The 22,284-nt window shown below is 38.7% G+C and overlaps 1 protein-coding gene across 3 annotated transcripts in view; it reads left to right on the forward strand.

Annotated features, from left to right (window-relative positions):
- PYROXD2 (pyridine nucleotide-disulphide oxidoreductase domain 2) overlaps positions 1-10,108 on the forward strand; it is a 529,340-nt gene extending 519,232 nt beyond the window's left edge. For all 3 annotated transcript variants that reach the window (XM_086922605.1, XM_086922607.1, XM_086922606.1), the window contains one exon: positions 8,460-10,108. In XM_086922605.1, coding sequence (XP_086778731.1) covers positions 8,460-8,530 — 71 coding nt within the window. In that variant the 3' untranslated portion in view covers positions 8,531-10,108. The remainder of the gene's footprint in view (positions 1-8,459) is intronic.
- The last annotated feature ends 12,176 nt before the right edge of the window (positions 10,109-22,284 follow it).

Below are 22,284 nucleotides of genomic sequence, written 5' to 3' on the forward strand. Positions count from 1 at the left end.
AAACTCTTTGTCAGCTCAGCCAGGCTGGCAGCAAACACAGTGGTAGGGTAGCGGGATAAAGTGGATTATTATTTAGGGTGGGCTCTTGCCCACCTCAAGGAATAATAACAGTAACTTGTCAGGTTGAATCCCAAAGTGAGTAAATTTACCTGAGCTCAACCCCCTGCCAGTTATGGCACAGAACAGACAGAACTGACAGCATATTTTGTAACTTCGCTGCACATTGTGGCAAGTACCTCACTGTATTTATACAGTACCAAAACTGTAGTACTGTCATACTAATAAAACAACATTTCTAACAGACTCTGAAAAATAAAGTTAAATGTAATACATATTCTTATAGTTTTGTTGGTGGTCTTTCTGCCTTTATGTCCTGTGACATGTTTACCATGACTTAACTTTGTTACTAACCTTTGAAGAGCCTTAGAAGGAATGAACAATTTATCTTGATATAACACTAATCCATTAGTCTATTTTATTCCAGGTCAAAGGTATTGATTAGCGCCTTAACATTGTTGAAAACCTTTAGTACTTTTTCTTAGTCAAACCAGAAAATCTATTGTCAGGGTAGCAAATAAAGCCTCGAAAGGAAGTATCTTCTCTATTTGTTCAGGAAATTCTCTCTCAGGATATTGGCAATAAAGGAAATATGCTACTGTATTTCGGTTTCCTGGTACCTCCAGAATGAAAAAGTCATACTGTTGTAAAAAGAAGACCATCTTGCCTGACTACTGTTTTAACATTCAGCTTGCTGTAGTACTTGAAGGTTCACATTATCAGTATGCACAGTAACTCTTTGATGTTGTCACTCTATAAAAGCATCTTCTATAGCAAGACATTCTTTCACCAGCACATAATAATTTTCTGTCATTGAAAACGTTGTGAGAAAAGAAGTGACAGGCGTTTAAGAACTTTAGGCTTTTCTTGTAATTAGACAGCCCCATTAGCTCTATCAGATGCATCAGTTTCCGGTAGAATTGATTTGGAGACATCATGTTGTTGGAATTGGTGCTTTGTGAAAGCCATTGTATTTTTTAAAGACTGTCAGAGCAAACGTTTGATTGCATTCTGCTAAACTAAAGGAATTTATTGGCACCTGCTAGATTGATTTCAGTTTTAGCCCCACATCTTTGCAAATGATCTTGAAGGTACTCTTGTAAGGGAAAAAAAAGTGACCAGAAAAAAACTTGGTTACATTTTTCAAATCTATTGATTGACAAGATGTAGGTTTTTTGGCATTTCTGAAGGCGATTTAACAATCTTTTCCAGCACTTGAGAGTCTGCCACAATATACAGATGGACTGTTTCTCAATAGCAGTGAATCATGTGACAATAGCAAAATACAGATCCAGTTAGGCTTACACTAGGCACATCTTCCCACATCTAAGACATCCAAAGAACTCTCATAATTCAAAAGAGGTGGCTGTGAATGAAAAAATTGGGCTTTTGGGGTTTAAATCCCCACCAAGAATAGTAATTGTAATTGTATTTTGATAGCGTTTACTACCCTGTCGAGGAGTTAAAGCGCTTTTTGACAAGTAGCGCACTTCTCCAGAACTAATCTAAGTTCGAGCATTGGACATGTGAGTCTGTTAGTTGGATTGAATAGAAGATAGGAGGGATAGAGGAAGGAATAGTCTAGTAAGTGTTCTATGGGAGATCATAGTAGTAAAGAAGGTTTGTGATGAGTCAAAGGAGGAGAAAGGGTCATTAGGGAAATAATAGCAGTAAAATGAGGTTTGGAATGAGTCAAAGGAGGGATATAGGAGCGAAGAGTTCAGAAGAGTTTTGTAGGGAGATCATAATGGTACAATGAGATTTGGTAGAAGTCAGAGAGTGGAGATAGAGTACATAATGAAAGAGATATCGGATGATACATAGAGTAGTAAATTGGAGAGAGTTGAAGGGCTTAATTTTTCATTTATCTATTCATTTAATCTACAGAAGACGTAGAGTAACAAATATATAGATACAATTGAATTCAATTCTATAAAGTCTTTATTTCGATTATTCATCGTAAAAGACATGATTGTCCAAAGTTAAAACAAGTACTCTTTCACTTAAAATACATCATATAAATAAGTGGATGTTAAACAAAACTACTATTTCAGATCGACATAAATTAATAAATAAATATGTATACATATTAAAACGGGATTTTAAAATATGAATTTGATATTTAGAAACAACATGCAGTCTTCGTTTCAACAACGAGAGTGTTAAAAAAGAACAGATTATCTGCCTCACAGTAACAGGATGGTGCAGATCATAACTCATACTCCTACAAAGTAGGGTCCATCAATACTCTATAGCCTACATTACCCCCCTTTTTGTTACGAATGGCCCATGCCCAGCTCAAGAACTTTGACACACCAATCACAGTGAGGGTGGTGGTATCTGATTTTAAAATTCTTCTTGCAACCATCGCTGTTCTTGTATTCATAGATAAGCATACCGGTTTAAGCCATTTTATCCTCGGCAAGTGATGAGCAGGACATGCGAATAGAAGGTGATCTATGTTGTCACTGTGTCCCTGACAAAATATGCACTTGTCACTCCTAGCGGGATTCCATTTTCTTGTAAAGCATCTTATTGGCAGCGTGCCTATTCTAAACTGGTGGTAGAGCTACCGATTGTGAGGCTTAGTAATAAGATCCCAATAGCCTTCAAAACCAACCTCGTCCTTAATATCAAGGAAATCCCTTGACAGTGACTGCCTTATATGGGAAGAGAATCTCTTGGTTTTAACCATTTCCCAATAGGCTGCTCTATAGGTCTTCTTCGATGGAAATTCCATAACCTCAGGACTCATCCCCATCTCAGACAATAAGGACCTAATGTTAATCAGCCATGGGATCTTATGTGATCGGCTCAAACTCCTCACTTCCAGTAAGGCCTTGGCATACAGGGTCTATAAAGCGCAACATCTTCAATGGTGTGACGACCCAAGTCAAGGTAAAGAGGTAATAGAGGAGAAGATTGCGGAAGACCAACTATCGATCTTGCAAACTTGTATTGGGCTGTGGTAAGAGGGGATAAATTATCGAAGCCCCATAACTCTGCACCATATAATATAGCTGGGCTAATTTTAGTTGTATACATTTTTAATATGGGGGCGAAAGGCTTTGTTTGGGGGAGCCTGAATTCCTTAAGCAGGGCACCAGCTAATTGCGCATGTTTTAATGCTAGCATCTCTACTTAGGGCATCCAACTTAGTTTGCTACTAAATATAACACCCAAGTAGGTAAACACATCTGTCTGCTCTAATAAAGCACCGTCCATATATACACTAGCTTTGATGGTCTTAGATTTATGGAGCACCATAAACTTTGTCTTCCCTACATTAACCACTAGCTCATGTTCGCAGCAAAACACCTCAAAACGAGACAGTGCCGCCTGCAACCCCTGTCTCGTCTTGGATAAAAGCAGGGTGTCGTCCGCGAACATGAGTAATGGTATTTTCATGCCCGCTAACATTGGGGCGACAAATGCAAAAACCACAGTTGATGGACAGAATGCAGAACAATGTCATACATTCACCCCAGTACAGAGATCTGGACCTAAAACCATCTTTTTTTTGCACTCCACACCACCCCAGTTCAAACATGGCCATATGCAAATCAGTCTGACCCTGTGCCTCATGGGAACAGTCCAGCCCGAACCGATAAGCCATGCCTTCCCTAGACCGGAAACAAGCTTCCGAGGACCGGTTTCTGGCATTGCAGCCGTCTTCAGCCCGGCTTGCTTGAATCCAGTGGTGTGAGAGCATGGGAATCACGTCTGAGCATACCCATCCCACTCGAGTGACAAATCCAAAAACCACAGTTGATGGACAGAATGCAGAACAATGTCAGACATTCACCCCAGTACAGAGATCAGGGCCTAAATCCATCGTTTTTTTGCACTCCACACCAGCCCAGTTCAGACATGGCCATATGCAAATCAGTCTGAACCTGTGCCTCATGGGAACAGTCCAGCCCGAACCGATAAGCCATGCCTTCCCTGGACCGGAAACAAGCTTCTGAGGACCGGTTTCTGGCATTTCAGCCATCTTCAGCCCGGCTTGCTTGAATCCAGTGGTGTGGAGAGCATGGGACTCACGTCTGAGCATACCCATCCCACTCCGGCTGACAAATGCAAAAACCACAGTTGATGGACAGAATGCAGAACAATGTCATATATTCACCCCAGTACAGAGATCTGGGCCTAAATCCATCGTTTTTTTGCACTCCACCCCACCACAGTTCAGACATGGCCATATGCAAATCAGTCTGACCCTGTGCCTCATGGGAACAGTCCAGCCCGAACCCATAAGCCATGCCTTCCCTGGACCGGAAACAAGCTTCCGAGAACCGGTTTCTGGCATTCCAGCTGTCTTCAGCCCGGCTTGCTTGAATCCAGTGGTGTGGAGAGCATGGGACTCACGTCTGAGCATACCCATCCCATTGGGGCGTCAGTTGGATGATCTAGGAAGTACTGAACTACCCCGTTTATAAATAAGGAAAACAAAGTGGGTGCCAACACGCACCCTTGTCGAACCCCTTTGGACACCATAAACCTCTCTGTGGTCTCTCCTAGTTTACCCAAACGAACTTTTGCGTAAGTTGCATCGTGAAGTTGAACCAAAATGGCCACCAAACCTGGAGGCATCCCCATTGTCAGTAGTGCCTTCCACAATTACCCTCAAGGGACGAGGTCAAAGGCGGATTTCAAGTCCACAAAGGCCACATAGAGTGTGCCCTCACCTATGGCCACCTCCTTCCAGTAGATTAATACAAACCTATAGGCCTGGTCGAGAGTGCTTGTGTGCGACCAAAACCCTGTTTGTAGTGGTGTTAGGATGTCAGTTTCGGTCATCCAACCCTGTATTCTCCTTAGAACTAGTCTGGCTACGATCTTCTGAACTAAGTCAATAAACTTATTGGTCTACAATTCCCTTGTTCAGATCGGTCCCCCTTCTTGTAGATCGGTAATATTTCAGCACCAGACCAGGTTTCTGGAAGCGGGGCACCATTTTCAATAGCATTAGCTAGAAGCTTTAAATATGGGACCCATAAGTCTTTATCCTGTATGAATAAATCTGCAGGATACAGTCGGGCCCCGGGGCCTACCACTCAGAATTATTTTTAACATAGACTATACAGACTACTTAGAAATGTATACATGTATATGGAAAATAATAAAGAGATATTAAGTTGTGTTATATAAAAATTTCATATGAACATGTATGGATAGATAGTTAGAAACTCCGACTTTGAAGTGTTACTGTACATAAAGCTAATTTATTATTTATATTATTTGGGGGGAATTTAATTTTTTTAAATTTGTTTATATATTTATATTTATTTTAATTGTATATTTTCTCTATATTTTAATAGTGAAGCACTTAGAGATACAATTGTTATGATCCTATTTATACATTGTGATATATAAAATAGAAATAACAGGCTCATAAGCATATAATCATATTTTTTTCCCTGTATGCTTGGGTTTTGAGGCAAGGTGCTAATCTGGAGCAAAGACTCCTTTGTTTTAAGTATTTGGCAATTTATTCCTGAAATGTGTTCGTGTTTTGCTTAGTGTGTGGAACAAAGCAACTTGAGGGTTGATCTTCTGGCAACCAGTAAGCAATGTAGGGTCTTCAAGACAGGGGATATGTGGGCCTGTGACTTTACATCTAGGAGTGTGGCAGTAGAGTTCTAAATCCATTGTATTCTTTTCATAGTTTATAAGGCTGATCCTTGGTAGAGGCCATTAGAGCAATCACGTTTAGACAGTATAAGGGAGATATCAGCATGGCTCGTGTTTGGAAACCCTAGGTGGGGGAAGATACGTTGCCGAGGTTTCATAGTAATGAAGTTTGATCTTGCTAAAGTCTCCACTTGGGCATTCATCGATAGCTTACAGTTAATGGTAATTCCAATGTTTCTTACTTCCTTGGATACTTTAGGAGATGGTCCCAGATTATCAGGCACAGAGTGGGCCATCATTTTTCCAATTAGCACATGAGTATATCTGTTGTGAATGCATTCAGTTTGAGATGGCTTGATGTCATCCACTGATCAACAGCTCTGAGGCAAATGAAGATTTTTGAGTTTCGAATGGCTTAGGGGCTTACCAGTTTAAAAAGTGTTTGTGTCCCATCTGTGTAGTTATAGCATGTGAGTAGAAATGACTTCATATAGATGTTGAAAAGAATGGGTGAGATGATAGAGCCTTGAGGGACCCCTGCTTATGTGAACTACAGTTTGGATGAGAAAGGGGGGCTTGAATGGCATTTGTTTTGTTTTGAAGGTAGGATGCTATCCAGTCGAGAGCAGTCCCTTCTATACCAGCTTCATAGTCTCTGGATTAGAGTGCCTTGATCATCATTGTCAAAGGCAGCTGAGAGATCCAAGAGGAGTGCAGCAACTCCGTTTTAGTCTAATGCATATTTAAGGTCATCCCAGATAGTGATGAGGGCAGATTCTAGGCATCTTTCTGGACTGAATCCTGTTTCAATATCAGAAAGTATGAAGTTGGCTTCAATGAATTGTTTCATCTGGGTGAATGCTGCTCTTTCTATTAGTTTGTCCAGGAAAGGTCCATTTGAAATCGGTCTATAGTTGTTGGGGTCATGTGGGTCGTAGTTTGCTTTCTTTAATAATGGGCGTATGTATGCTTCATTTAAGTTTTCTGTAAATACTCTTATAGTTAAAGAAATACTGATGATTGCTCTGACTGGTGTGGCAGCAGAGATGGTTGAAAGAATGGTCTGCAAGATGTGTGGTGGACAAGGGTCAGGACAGCAGTCAGCTGGCCTGATTGCTTTGGCAAAATCCGTAAATTCAGTTTCTGACGATTGCTTGAAGGAATTTAGAGGTTGGGTTAGCCAACTCTTGGAGGGGATTGTTGAAAATGGGTTGGCGCTGGTGTTTTACCTTTGTTTTGAATAGGAATCTAACATGTCTGCTTTGGTTGTCTAATAATTAGCTAGTTTGTCAGTAAATTCTTAAGAAACTGGATGAATTCCTTCTGTGCATTTAGGTTCACGAAATTCAAAGATTATTTTATGAAATTCTTTATTTACACATATTGAATTCTGTTTGAATAGTACTTTATTTAGCTTTTTTGATTGTTGACTTGTATATTCTGTTAAGTTTGTGTTTGTTGATTTATATTTTTTAGCTCAGCATTCATCCAAGGTGTCTTGTTGTTTGGATTTTAGTGGTATTAGGATATGTAAAGCTTCCTGGAGCCACTGATAGATTTTGTTTGTGTCTAGATATCTGTTGGATGTTAGTTGTGTTTCTAAGTATTCAAAATTGAGTTTGTTCCACAGTCGATATATGGTTGCCTGTAAGGTGGCCTTATGTGTGGTGATTTGTGGTGTTTTGTGTTGGAAAGCTACCAGGTGGTAGCCCAACCATGTGACTAGAGTAATCTTTTGAAAGGTAACAGTTTTTGATTTGCAAAAATGACACCTAGGATGTGTGCAGCAATGTATGTGGGTTTGTGGTCAATCTGATGTAGTGTCCAAATATTGGGGTCTCCCAAAAGGGTGGTTAGGGGTACCACCTTTAGAAAGAGGAGGGAAAAAACTTAAAAGTAAGGAGTTCTCAAAAGGCCCCCAAAATAACTCCCAAGGAAACAGTGGTAACCAGTCCCAGTCTGAAAGACACCTGGGTTGGCGATTGTAGCACTTAGGGAGATGTTTGTCCAAGTTAGATTTGTGGAGCAGACAGAGATGACCATGTTGTCCCTGGGAGATAAAGAGATAGAGCCAGAAGCCCATATGCCTCCCAATACTTTTAAGTACAGGAAATGGGTTACCATCAATGGGCAACGTGTGGTGGCTCTGAGAGACACAGGAGCCACAGCATGACTACTGTAAGGAGTCAGCTGATTTTCTCAGAGCAGGTCCTCCCTAATACATTCCAGGAAATAATGTATAAATGTTAAACCCATTATTATTGCAGTGTAATAAAAAGCTATGTTTGGATTAAAATGCTGTCTCAAAGACATTTAATATGAGATGAGTGAACTATACATGTTTACTATTATTGTTAGTAGTAGTATCAGCATTAGAAATGATAGTAGTAATATACCAGTAGTAATACTATTATTTCTATAATTGTTAGTAGTAGTAGTATCAACAGCAGTAGTAGTAATAGTAGTGATATTAGTAATACCTGTAGTAAAAGCAGGTCTCCAATTGTCGCTGTGGAACTAATATTGGTAGCAGTTTCTGTTACAAATCCTCTGAACTTAGCGGTGTATTGTGTATTTATCCTTTTTAAAGTGTGGTGTGGAGACTAATTTAGTTGGAGGAGCAATGCTTTAGTTCAGTTAATTGTGGAGACTAATTTAGTTGAAGGAGCAATGCTCTAGTTTAGTTATTATCACTGTTTAATATGTTTACAGCAAAATAATTCCAATGAAGAGCTCTTTAATTAACAGAAATTATTGTTCCCTTCTAGGAGGAGGAGTGATGGGAGCGTCAGGAAGAAATGCATCGGTTGTGGCCCTGAAAGATTTAAAACACTTATGATTGTAGAGGAAAAGAGGACCTTGAAATACATACCTTAACTTTACTGTCTGGCACAAGCGCCTAAGACCAATCTTTTTCAGTGGAAATTCAAGATGAATATGACATGCGCTATTTTGATGGCATTGCCTTAATTTATTGTGTTTGTCTCAGAAAAGACTAACCCCTCTTCATCATTACCAATACCAGTACCCTTGACTTCTCCAAACACTTAGTTCACCATCCACCACCCTCCACCACCCTGACAATTCTACAGAACCTTGGAAATGTTCCAGTCTTCACCCTGAATAATATCCACTAATCTCCAATGACCTTTCATCATTCCTCTCAACAAAGTTCGAAACAATGAGAAATATCCCTCCTACCTCAATTTTGTCACTATTGCAGTTATATCTACCTCGCCTGCTATCTCACATCTCTGACTGTCTTCCAGTTGCTCCAGAGTAACTTGTATCTTCCTTTGATGCTTCATATCACCCTGTCCCAAAATATTCAACCTCTGTTTTGTTCTATTCTCCCATATCAGCAAATATAGAAAAGCGTCCTACAAACTGCCACCCTCCATATGCTTCTGATATGTTGTAGCTGTTAACAAATTAAACAAACAAAAAAACATTCTACTCATCGTTCTAGCCCCACATAAAGCAAAAACTCCAAAAAGGTTATGAGTCTTCTACTGGACCTCACCTCAGTGGCTGCTCTAATCAGTTCTGACAAGCATCCACAGACTACATACTTTTCACAAACTGTCACTGCCAGCCAAAGTCAACTATTATCATCCTTTTTGAACTGTTACCCACCGTTAATACAATTTATCATGATACTGTACCTACTTGAGAGTTAGACATCGTCTTCTGTCTTTCTGTGTCTTCCTGTCCTGGCACTCATCCACCAGCATGCACACTTTGATTCTGATGGTTGTCCTCAAAGCTTGTTCCTATCCTGCCTCATCTATGTCAGAATGCGCTAACCTGAATTTTTAATCCAACAAGAGTGATGTACCTTTACACACTTATCCATGCATGCAACCAACTATATGAAATAGTGATATATTTGGAGACCTAGGAAAAGGGGAATGGGATAAGAGAGCGAAAAAGAGACACTACTCTGGGTCACCACTCTGTGTGGCACTGGCATATATTCTGCAGGAGCTGAGCTGACGATGACTGTTTCACAGTAGATATCTAAAGACAAGATTGATACTTTTGATACATATCACTACAGCGAGAGCTTTACCCTAGATGTAGGAAAGTACATATCTTCAAAATATTCCTGTGCCTCAGACTCTTTGGAATATTGATGGCATTCTGATGTTTCTAGAATTAAAAAACAAATAGAATCTTAGTGAATTATGTACAGACGTTTTGTCATAATCTCACTCCCTTTTATAATAAGGTTCTGTTGTGTGAGTGCACACTCTCTTTCCACTGTATACTCAAGGCAGTCCATTAAATTGCATTATAAAAAACTTTTATTTGGATTGTTTAAATAATATTGAAATCAATGAATCGTCTTTTCCCTATACAGCTCTTCCTTAATACCAATATATACATCATTAAAATGTGAACACTTTTAAAGAAATGAGGATTCTTCCCATTGTTCATGTTTCTTTATATCCAAAGTGCAACATAAATATTGTTTATACACCATCAATGCGTATCTTTGAAGTAAATTCTTTAGACTACCTCTCTGTATTCAGTTTTGACTTCAAAACATGCTTCTAAAATAAATTAGTCTTCAAAGTTTTCACAAGATTTGCCAACAAGGTTCTGCCTGTACCAACAAAGTATTTTGATTGCATAGGAATGATCTTCTGAAAGAATGATGAAACGTATTCTTGATAACCTCAGCCATTTCCAAAAATCAGTGTTCAGTGGAGTTTTATGGCAATGCAGTGTGTGTGTATGGGTGCTGATACATAGTCTATTCTCCAGAGATGCAAAGTCTTTTGCCATGTGACACTGACGCTCCAGGAAATCTGCCACAGTTTCCTTGCCCCACAATTAACTTAATAATAGTAGGTTCAGAGGATTATACTTCTGCATCTGCTGGGTGCAGGCAGATGAGCTTTGGCTACTGATCACAACAATCTTGGTCTTGCAAAATAAAATTGGTTTGGCAAGATGGGAGACCTGCTGTAAATAAGAATTGTCCCAGCCCCAACAAACCCTTGGTTGTCCTACTAAATTTAAACTGGACCTACTGCTGGTCATTCAGGAGCATCACCTTTCATGCATCAGGAGCGTCGTCCTATTTAATGATACCATTGTGATTGATATCTTCTGTGCAGATGTCCACAATGCAAGGCAGGTAAGTCTCAGGCAGGCAAACCAATTAGTAGTACTACATTCAGGGGGTTGTTCAGGAATTTTGTATTCAGAAATATTCTCCAGCTTTGAGGGATTGTTACTGAAAATCAAAAATGAATGTTGAGCGGGCCGCACCAGTAACAAAGCCTATTATTCAGAAGTAGCAAAAGTGCATTTCCTGAACCGCTGATGAATTTCAGCATAGGGCGCCCCCAGGCAGTCCGAGATTTCTTCATAATACAAACAGAACTCCATTACGGTAGCAGAGTTAATGGCCTCCACTGACGCGGGGCTTTGGTAGGCCCCCTTGCCAAATGTGAAATGTCCCCACCAATCTTCTAGTTCAGCATTTGCACTACTTCTAACTCTTTCTTGTTTCAATCAATACCTCCCTCCAGGCTTAAACAAGTGACTCTGCCATCTACTTTCTGTCAGCGTCTCTTTATGTGCTGTCTAAAATAAACCCTGCTATACTAGAATATTCATTTGAACTCATCTATTACACGCAATAATTTTCCATACCTTTCTCTCCTAAATCTTTTCTCTTTCTCCCATTTCTGCCCTTCGATTGCACCTTAATCTACACATTCTTGTGCTACCACTACTTCATGCACAAAATCTTTGCAAATACATTCTAAACACTTTCAATCATGAAGTACCTCACTTCCATTAGACTCGGAGTACTATTAAACTATGGTTATACAGGCAGAAGTGGGGGATGCCAATTCACCTATATAATCTGACTTCCCTTAAATTGATTGCTGGAATTATTTATTTAATGAATAAGATTTTCCTGCATTTACTCACTTATCTTCCTAGTTTCATATCATACACCTGACACGTTGACTGTATTCATTAATTTACTCACTGAACCAGTGATTAGTTAGCACAAAGTATAAGCATTTCAACATTCTTGAACAGCTAAACATTTATGTCGACTATTTTGAGCTGATCTAATTTCAAACCGTGGTAACACATCTGAAAACACTTGGTTTCACCCATGGTAATGGCCACACTACATATCTCAATTTTGACAGACTCTGCACAGTATTTTGCTATAATGTTTCAGATTCTGTTGACCATTATGGAGAGGATTACCCTTCTAACCTTCCCTTACAGTGTAGCTCACTCTAGCGAGACCGCTTCCCAATATTTTGTAGCTATATGAAAACTTTAAACTCATCCTGCATACATGCTTTCAAGTAAACCTTAAAGGCATAGTTCTTTCCATGACGGCCCCTTAACCGTCAGAGCTCCAATCAATGCCTAAACTGATTTTGTTAATTTTTCTCAGTTCATGTTGAGAAGGAATAAAATGTAAGCAAAATAGTTTCAAGGTTTTCCTTTGTGCTGGTCAAAGCTAACTCTTTTTTGGTTAAAATATCTTTATTGCATATTAAAGAGTAATACAATTGTAATACACCAGTACAGAGTGAGATATAAATATATTAGCTCAGAAAAGTTTTAAGAATAAAAAATATTGCATAGCAAAATTCAGTGGACTGGGATATAAAAGGATGGTAAACATATTATTATTTAAAAATGTAAGCAAATTAATATCATGACATATAGTAGATGTTACAAAATTAATCAAGTAATACTATAGATCCCAGAAATATAAAACAAGCAAAGCAACTGCAGATATCAAGACAAAAATATATACTAGTTGTATTGTTTAATAAATAAAAACAATCAGCCGGGGGAAAGTGAAAAAGAAGAAGAAAGAGAATATTGAGAAAAAGACAGGAGAAAGAAAAGAAAGGAATCAAAGAGGTGTGGGGGGGGACATCTGCTCAAATGGGAGAAAAAAAATTAAGAAATGGCATCAAAAGGAAACTGAGCTATCAATCCCTGAGAAGACAAATTCATATAGTTATCCAGAGCCCGCCAAACATTATTGGAGATAAAAGGCGAGTAATGTTTTTTCTCAACAAAGGTATGAGCTCAACGTAGATATGAGACCCATGCCCACCAGGTATGATAAGATAGAAGGTGAAAAGATTTCCATTCTGTTAGTATAATTTTAACAGCTATGGATAAAAGTAGATTTAATAGCTCCAGATCCGTATTGTCAAGGAGTAATGGAATAACTGCAGCCCATGGACCTAATAAAATCATAGGCAAAGAAAGTTCTATATGTGTATTAAAAATTATAATAAATGTTTCAGTATCGGGCCCCAAAAGGAATGTAGTAATGCACATTCAAAGAACATGTGTGGATGGGTGCTTGGTACAATATTACAATTCCAACATAGATTACTATATCGTAGTTTCAATTTATGTAAACAAGCCGGGGTCCAATGTAGAAGATGTAATGTAAAGAATTTAGATTGGATAAGTAAAGGAGCAATTTTTTTGCATAGGGATAATTTCCCAATCAAATACCAAGTATCTTGTGAAATATGTTAAAAAATGTCATCTGCAAAATGGCGAGATCATTTATCAGAAGTAATCATATATTGTGAAGGGAGTGGAGCAGATAAGAATTTATAGATTTTAGACGTAATATGACCTGAACGTAACCACATAGAAAGGAGTGAGGCAATACCTGAATTTATAGACAGGGGGATTTTAGCAGTTTTAACCTTCAGTTTTAAAAAAGAATAAAAGTTCATATTACAAAGATGATATTTTGTGGCTAAAAAAGAAAAGTGAAGCGCATCATGATTAGAATCGTATAGATCCTTCACCGATCTAATAACTTTGGCAGCCCACAAAGAGGCTGTGCTAAGATTATTATCAGTAGAAAGTTTAGGATTGTGCCATAAAGAAGACGATCTTGATTTATGTATAGATTTAGATACTTTCCTATCAACATATTTTAATGCATTATTCGTGTCTAATGTAATAGGTCGAGAATGGTCTAAACTAAGCTTTGAAGCTGTGAGAAAAGAAGGGATGGAGAAAGTAGTGCAAAGTTCCCTTTCAATATAAATCCAAGGGGGTTCCAGTTGTGTTTCCGTTAAGAACCAAAGGGCACCCTGAGACACAAAGAAGGGGATCTGATATAGATTCCAATCTGAAAGATTACAACCACCCAACTCAGAAGGTTTTCTGAGGTATTTGGAGGCAAATCTAGCTCTCTTATTGCTCCATAAAAGTTTTGAAGAGATTGAACCAAGCTTATGGAATAATTCAGAAGACACTTTTATAGGTAACATGGAAGATAAAAAATTAATAATCAGGGTTTTCATGATTTTAAGAGTTTCCAATCTTCCCCACCAAGAATTATATTTAGGAGACCCCGGAAGATAAAAGGTCTTTAACCTTGGATTAGATTTGAGATTCATTATTGGTGATAGTGTCTGACAGGTTCTGACAGAACCAAATCCCTAAGTATTTGATACGAGTCAATTGCCATTTAAAACCTGAATCACCCATGTGAACAAGAAAGCACAATGAATTTAGGGGAAAGAATTCTGTCTTATCTTTTTTAAGAGTGTACCCAGAGACGAGCAAAAAATCAGTGATGATGTCAGAGATAATGGAATTGCTGTTGCAATATCTTCTCAAAAAATAAAAACGTCATCTGCATATGCTGCCGTTTTAAGCGTGTACAAACTAAATTGAAATCCCTTCATACCCTGATTCAGATTAAGTAGACGAAGAAGCGGATCTATAGATAGGAGAAAAAGAAGGGGTGAAAGAGGGTACCCTCGTCTAATGCCCTGACAGAAATTAAAAAAGGAACATGTAGCGCCATTAATTCTGATATTAGCTTTTTGGTTGCGCATAAAGCGATGTGACCATATTAATAAAAGAATCCCCAATGTTATGGGATTCTAATACTGCTTGTAAAAAAGTCCAAGAAACTTTATTAAAAGCCTTTCCGGCGTCAAGGGCAATCGCCGCCGATGGCAATACTGACAGCTTCGCTTTTTCCAATATATGACAAAAGGTCTGAATGTTGTCTCTGGCAAGTCTCCCTTTAACAAAGCCTGTCTGGGAAACATGTATGAGATTAGGAATGTTTATGGAAAAACAAGGGGGACCCTAAAAGTGGCCGTGGACCAAGGGGTTAAGACAATTTCTGAAAAACAACGGTCCAAAGCAGTTTCAAGGATAAGCAGTAATATCAAAACAAACCATAATAGGCTGCTCTAAATTTGTTAATTATCAAAGTAATAGTTGAATTTTTGTAAAATCTTAGTGCATGAGCAACATTTCAAAAATAAGGAGCACAATCCTGTGTTTTAACTCGGAACAGAAAAACACATTAGAGAGATAAAGGAGAGTTTTTGGGAAAAGAAAGGAAGATTTCCAGGCAAAGGAGAAGGGAGCAAGCTGAACACATTTTAGATCAGTGTTGCAAGTGTTTGCCAGAGTAGTACATACAGAACTTAATACAATTTGGTTTCACTGTATGGCTACTTAAAAAGGTCGACGTTTCGATCCCGCGCTCAAGATAACAATGGGATCATCATCAGGACTGTACAAATTTAACTATGCCTGGTAAGAACAATGATGCGCCTGTATGAAGGAGGAACAAGGAAAGAGAAAAGATTTAAATTTATGGAAATAAGGATTCTTTTCAAGTTTTAAAAAAAAGAGAGAGAGAGACATCAGCGTGCGCACATTACACACATACTTTTCATTTCCATCGGAATCGCAGTGAGCGTCAGCCCGTAATCAAGATGTGCGGCGTGACAAGGGGAATACACATGTTATAATCATTTTCATCGGAATCGCAGTGTATATTTTTGCCAGTGACTAGGTTGAACGGCGTGACAGAAGGATTGATCAGGCGGGCAGTGGCGAGATTTGTGGGCAGTGAACGGCAAGTGCTCACAGCGGACTCGCAGTGTATTTTAGCTGGTGATTAAGTTGGACGGCGTGACGGGTGGATTTTCAGGCAGAGAACGACACATGCGTGTGATGCTTAGCGGGTGGGAAATTTAACCGGCTCGGGTGGGTTTGGCGTGAATTCGACATGCAAAAGGTCGTGAAGGACTGAGGAAATAGGTATTACCTCGATTGTGCGGGTAGCTTGTCCATTGTCGGACGAAGTGCTTTCCACGCAAGACTTGTTGGTTTTGGTGTAGTCTGTTTATTCTGTGAGAAAAACCGTAATATTTAATGAGAAACGAGTGAAGGTGTGAGTACGGCTTGAGACGGGCCGTGATAAAGTGAGGATTTACCTTGATAGAACAGATAACGCCGTCCAGTTAGAGAAGGGGCTCGTGGTGTACCAACTTCCTTGATGGGCGCGGTAAAGCTGAGGGAAAAATCATGTGATCAGGCAAGATGCCTTAAGGTAAAAATAGTGAGCAGAGAGTGCGACGATAAAAGTACATACCAACGTGGTTTCTTTAGGTATGCACAATGTGGGTTAGATCCGGTTATCGCTCTGGGTAGTGCGGCTGGGAGTGAGCCAAACTTACCGGCATAGTGGAACAATGTCCATGCATTGCTGACGAGCTGGCACTGATAGCCACTGGTTTGATGCTACGGGGGCCATGACACTTACATGCCGTGGCGGTAAGGACCATGTGACCGGCGGGGCGGGGAGAGTGACTCGATAGGGGTGATGCTGTAGGTGTCTCTTGGTCAGACTACCCAAAAGGCCAAGACTCGAATTTGCCAACACAGGAGTCGCATCAGATGCAGGACCCCCAATGCGCCCCTGGTGGAACACTTCTCCGAAGCTAATCATACTGAGGATGATCTGAGATGGACAATTCTCAAAGTGGTCAAAGTACTGCAAAGAGGTGGCAACCTAGCCCAGTTGTTGATCTTAATATGCACTGCATGTCACCATTTCACCCACGAATCACACGAATACCACCTCTATGCTCGCCACCATCACCACTCCACGATGGCTGCCGCACCGAGACAACTACAGCATCACCCCTATCGCGTAACTCTCCCCGCCCCCCCTGGTCAATGGTCCTGACCGCCATGGCATGTAAGTGTCATGGCCGCCGTAGCATCAAACCAGTGGCTATCAGTGCGAGCTCGTCAGCAACGCATGGACATTGTTCCACTATGCCGGTAAGTTTGGCTCACTCCCAGCCGCACTACCCAGAGCGATAACCTCCTGTTTATCCTCTAATCGCCATGTTCTATACTTTCCTTACAGCGGATTCAACTAATTTAAGGACCGCTTATCTCTACCGGGTCTAACCCTCATTGTGCATACCTAAAGAAACCACGTTGGTATGTACTTTTATCGTCGCACTCTCTGCTCACTATTTTTACCTTAAGGCATCTTCCCTGATCACATGATTTTTCTCTCAGCTTTATCGCGCCCATCAAGGAAGTTGGTACATATACCGACGCGCTGAGCCCCACGAGCCCCGTCTCTAACTGGACGGCGTTATCTGTTCAATCAAGGTAAATCCTCACTTTATCACAGCCCGTCTCAAGCCGTACTCACACCTTCACTTGTTTCTCACTAAATATTACGTTTTTTCTCACAGAATAAACCGACTCCACAAAAACCAGCAAGTCTTGCGTGGAAAGCACTCTGTCCGACAACGGACAAGCTACCCGCACAATCGAGGTAATACCTATTTCCTCAGTCCTTCACAACCTTTTGCATGTCGAATTCACGCCAAACCCACACGAGCTGGTTAAATTTCCCACCCGCTAAGCATCACATGCATGTGTCGTTCTCCGCCTGATCATCCACCCGTCACGCCGTCCAACTTAATCACCAGCTAAAATACACTGCGAGTCCGCTGTGAGCACTTGCCGTTCACTGCCCACAAATCTCGCCACTGCCCGCCTGATCAATCCTTCTGCCACCGTTCAACCTAGTCACTGGCAAAAATATACACTGCGATTCCGATGAAAATGATTATTACATGTGTATTCCCCTTGTCATGCCGCTCATCTTGATTACCGGCTGACACTCAACAGGATTCCGATGGAAATGAAAAGTATGTGTGTAATGTGCGCACACTGATGTCTCTTTCTCTCTTTTTTTTAAAACTTGAAAAGAATCCTTATTTCCATAAATTGAAATCTTTTCTCTTTCCTTGTTCCTCCTTCCTACAGGCGCATCATTGTTCTTACCAGGCATAGTTAAATTTGTACAGTCCTGATGATGATCCCATTGTTATCTTGAGCGCGGGATCGAAACGTCGACCTTTTTAAGTAGCCATACAGTGAAACCAAATTGTATTAAGTTCTGTATGTACTACTCTGGCAAACACTTGCAACACTGATCTAAAAAGTGTCCAGCTTGCTCACTTCTCCTTTGCCTGGAAATCTTCCTTTCTTTTCCCAAAAACTATCCTTTTTCTCTTTAATGTGTTTTCTGTTCCGAGTTAAAACACAGGATTGTGCTCCATATTTTTGAAATGTTGCTCATGCACTAAGGTTTTACAAAAATTCAACTATTACTATGATAATAAACTCCTTGTCCGGCTGGACTTGGACAAATTTAGAGCAGCCTATTATGGTTTGTATTGATATTACTGCTTATCCTTGAAAGTGCTTTGGACCGTTGTTTTTCAGAAATTGAGATTAGGAATGTGACACTCGAAGCACTTAGCTAAGACCTTGGCAAAGATTTTAGCTTCCATATTTAATAATGAAATTGGGCAATCATTTTTAGGATCAGCATGATCTTTACCATTTTTTGGTATAACTACAATAGTAGCCTCAGCAGCTGAAACAGCACCCTTCCCAGAAACAACTTAATCATCAAAAATCCTCTTAAGATATTAGATAATTGAAGTAGTAAAAGTTTTATAAAAAGCGGTAGGAAAACCATCTCGCGCTGGAGCTTTCCCCAAGCAAGTAGCTTTTATGGCCTGGATGATTTCCTCATTATCAATTGGTTTCCCTAATTCAATCATGTCAGTATGGCAAATAGTATTAGTAGGAATTGATTAAAGAAACTGTTGACAGGTAGTTTTAGTAGATTGATTTTTAGGAGTGTATAATGTTTCATAAAATTCACAAAAGACCCCAAGAATTTCTTGGGTATGGAATTTGGTTAAAGTTTAAACCAATTCTATCAGTAATATGAGAAATAAGAGTCGTATTAACATTCGTGTTTTGACATTTTAGCGTGGCAGCCAAGAGCTTGCCAGCTCTATTCCGTAACAATATATGACAAGATTTTGGGGCATGTACACCAATATAAGCTCTTTTAGTGACTGTGGAATTTAAAGAGTATTTCAGATTTTTAATATCCTGCAGAAATGATTTGTCGTTTTATTGTGTAAATAATTCCTCCTTGCGTTTAATCTCATCCCCCATGGATTGAAGGGTTTTTCTAATGTCATTGTTCCTTTTGGCCATTTATTTTAATAACATGACCCTGTATAATATATTTAAATGCATCCCACAAAACCATTGGAAAGTTCACCGAAGTTTCATTATTCTTAAAGAGGTATCAATTTCCACACTAAGATCTTTGACTTCATTGTTATCTTCTAAAATGTATGTATTGAGACACCAGTTATGAGGGCCTCTCGTATCTGTGAGATTTAGAATAGTTAAAGACACCGCCGCAGAAACAACTTTTGGATGAATCATGACAATCATAGTATGCCTTAAAAGAGAGGCATCTACCAAAAGATAATCAATGCGAGAAAAGCTAGAATGTGGCGAGGAAAAAACGTGAAATCACTACCCGTAGGATTATGCAATCATCATGCATCAACCAAATGATGAAACAAGCACTTATTGAGTAAGTGTTTATGTGTCCTAGGGGGACGAAATTTAAACGCAGAGTGTCTATCCAAAATAGAATCAAGGGGAAGATTAAAATTCCAGCCAACAATTTTTCTTGAATCCTGTGGAATATTAATACGTTTTTTATGTATGGTGCGCCAAAAAATTGGGTCATCAATATTAGGGGCATATAAATTCATAATGTATAACTCTTCCAAAGCTTTAATCAAACGGGTAAGTAGCCATCTACCGCTGGTGTCATGGTCAGCTGCAACAATAGACAAACAGAGCTTTTGGAAATAAGAGTGACTGACAACCTAATTTTTTTCCCTGAGGCATCAGAACAAGTAACATCAAGAACCAATTCTTCCCTGATAAGAAGAGCCTCTTTAAAGGCTATCTTTGTCTCTTGAAGCAGAACCACATCACCAGATAAACCTTTGCAATAATCCAAAACTGTGTTCCTTTTAACTGGATAATTCAATCTCTGAACATTTAGTGAAACTACATTTAAGACCGTCATAGATATGAATGGAAGAACAAGATTGAGTACATCTGGTAAAGAGACAAAAGGGAAGCCAAGAAATAATTAAAAACTAAAGGAAATGTAACATAAATCCCAAAAATTAAACGAAGCAGATGTCCCAGAATTGGGATAAGAAGAAAGTAAAGGAGTAAAGACTAGAAAGAAGAAAAGAAAGAGCAAGAGTACTCCAGAAAAAAATGGAGCATTAAAAAAGAGTAACCCCACCGTGGATATCTGTAATAGACAAATTGCATGGGGGAAACAACGAGGAGGAGCAACAGCAGAGGCCATCAACCATGGTGCAGACGGCTCAACAATAAATATGTTGTTTAGCGATGAAACAAGTGTAATAATACCAATATTTTACTATACTGCCTGTAAAGCATCAATAAGAATAAATAATGCAAATTCAATAAGTATAACATACTTGAATATTGACAAACACGTATATCATAAAGAGATATGGTGAGGTTATATAAGCAGATAAATATCAATCTGAGGTATTATAAATAACAATATGAGGCATTATAAATATCAATCTAAGGTATTATAAATAACAATATGAGGTAATATAAATAACAATCTACAGTATTATAAATAACAATATGAGGCATTATAAATTTCAATCTAAGGTGTTATAAATAATAATATGAGGCATTATAAATATCAATCTAAGGTGTTATAAACCGGTCTATAAAGTTAATATAAATAGTATATAAATAATATAATCACAAAATATAGAATTTTGAATATCTAGTCACCTATACATTGATGGAAGTCAGGAACAGTCTCATACAATTAGAACATTGTAGAAAATAAGAATTAAATAGAGTGTAATGCAATTCATAAGTTCAGGTAAATATACAATAAAAGAAAAGGGTCAAATTGACAAATGAGTAGATACGATAAAATTGTGCATAAAAAACAAAAATCCGCAACATAATTTGACATTTCAATATTGAACAATAATACAGATAGATAATAAAGATACATAAATAAGTTATCACCAACGTAGAGTAATAAGAAGAGATAGGAAGTCAAACAGAAATTAGAATAAATGAGCCAAATAGAAGAAACGAGTACAAGGTAGAATAAAGCAAAGAAAAGAAAATAGAATATGGAATATAGAGAATGAGATACTTACTTTTATCATAAGATTAATGAGAAAGAAAGGTAATTAGAAGTCCAAATATAAATAGTTTTTTCACCAATGAGATTTCATAAATATGTAAACTATTCTAACATTGGTGACGAATGATGTCATGAATTAATATATCTATTAAAAGAGATTACCGTCTAAAAGGACCACAGGAAAAAGGAGGAACAGAGTAAGGCGCAAGATTGAAATTGGAAAAAGCCGAAGAAATAAAACATGAGGAGATAAGACAGATACAAATGAGTAAGAGAGTAGATATACATTGACAGTATTTCAGTTTTAACAATATACCTACAGAAGAGCCCCAGAAAATTAGGTCAACCAACATATACCTAACCTGCAAGGGATGTAATCCCAGATAAAATTAATAATAGTGCGGCAAAACGCATTATCATGTAAAAAGGAAAATCAGTTAATAGAGAATAACTAATCTAGGATGAAAGACACTTCAATGTGTAATCACCAATTATAGGAAGAACACAGAAGAACAGCAGTAACCACACAGATTATGGTAAGGCACAAAAAGCAAAAAACCATCATGTGTAATAGATTAATGAAAAACATTAGGCACAGACAAATCAAAAAATGTAAATCATTAAGGGTGAGAAGCACAAGGAAGAGAGTCTGAGTCCAAATGCAATTCAGATTGTTTGTCCAAGAATGACAAAAGATCTGAAGGTTCATAAAATATCTGTGGACGACCTTTGTAAGTCATTCTGAATCTTGAGGGACCAGCAAAGGAAAATGGAATATGCATATCAATGTTTCTCTTGGGTAGATTCAGGAAGCCTTTATGACGAATTGTAGTGTCTCTGGCCTTGTGATATTGATATTTTGTGACCTTCCCATTGTATTATTTTAATCTTCCCCATTTGTTCCACAATTTGCTCAGTATGTTGGTGACCCAAACGTTTAAAGACCTAAGGTCTTAGAGAAGACATCGCTTTAGGTTTGAAAGCTGGAAATCTATGAGCGTGTTCTATCTCAAAATCCTTGTGGAACGAAATATTCAGAACATTTGGGATCCAAGTAAGCAAGAAGTCAATCACTGACGGAGCAGATTTCTCACAACCTTCCGGTAATCCAAAAATACAAAGATTACTTCTACAATTTCAATCTTCCTGCTCAGTTACATCCC

The sequence above is a fragment of the Lissotriton vulgaris genome, chromosome 5 (assembly GCF_964263255.1).
Source record: "Lissotriton vulgaris chromosome 5, aLisVul1.2, whole genome shotgun sequence".
NCBI lineage: Eukaryota > Metazoa > Chordata > Amphibia > Caudata > Salamandridae > Lissotriton > Lissotriton vulgaris.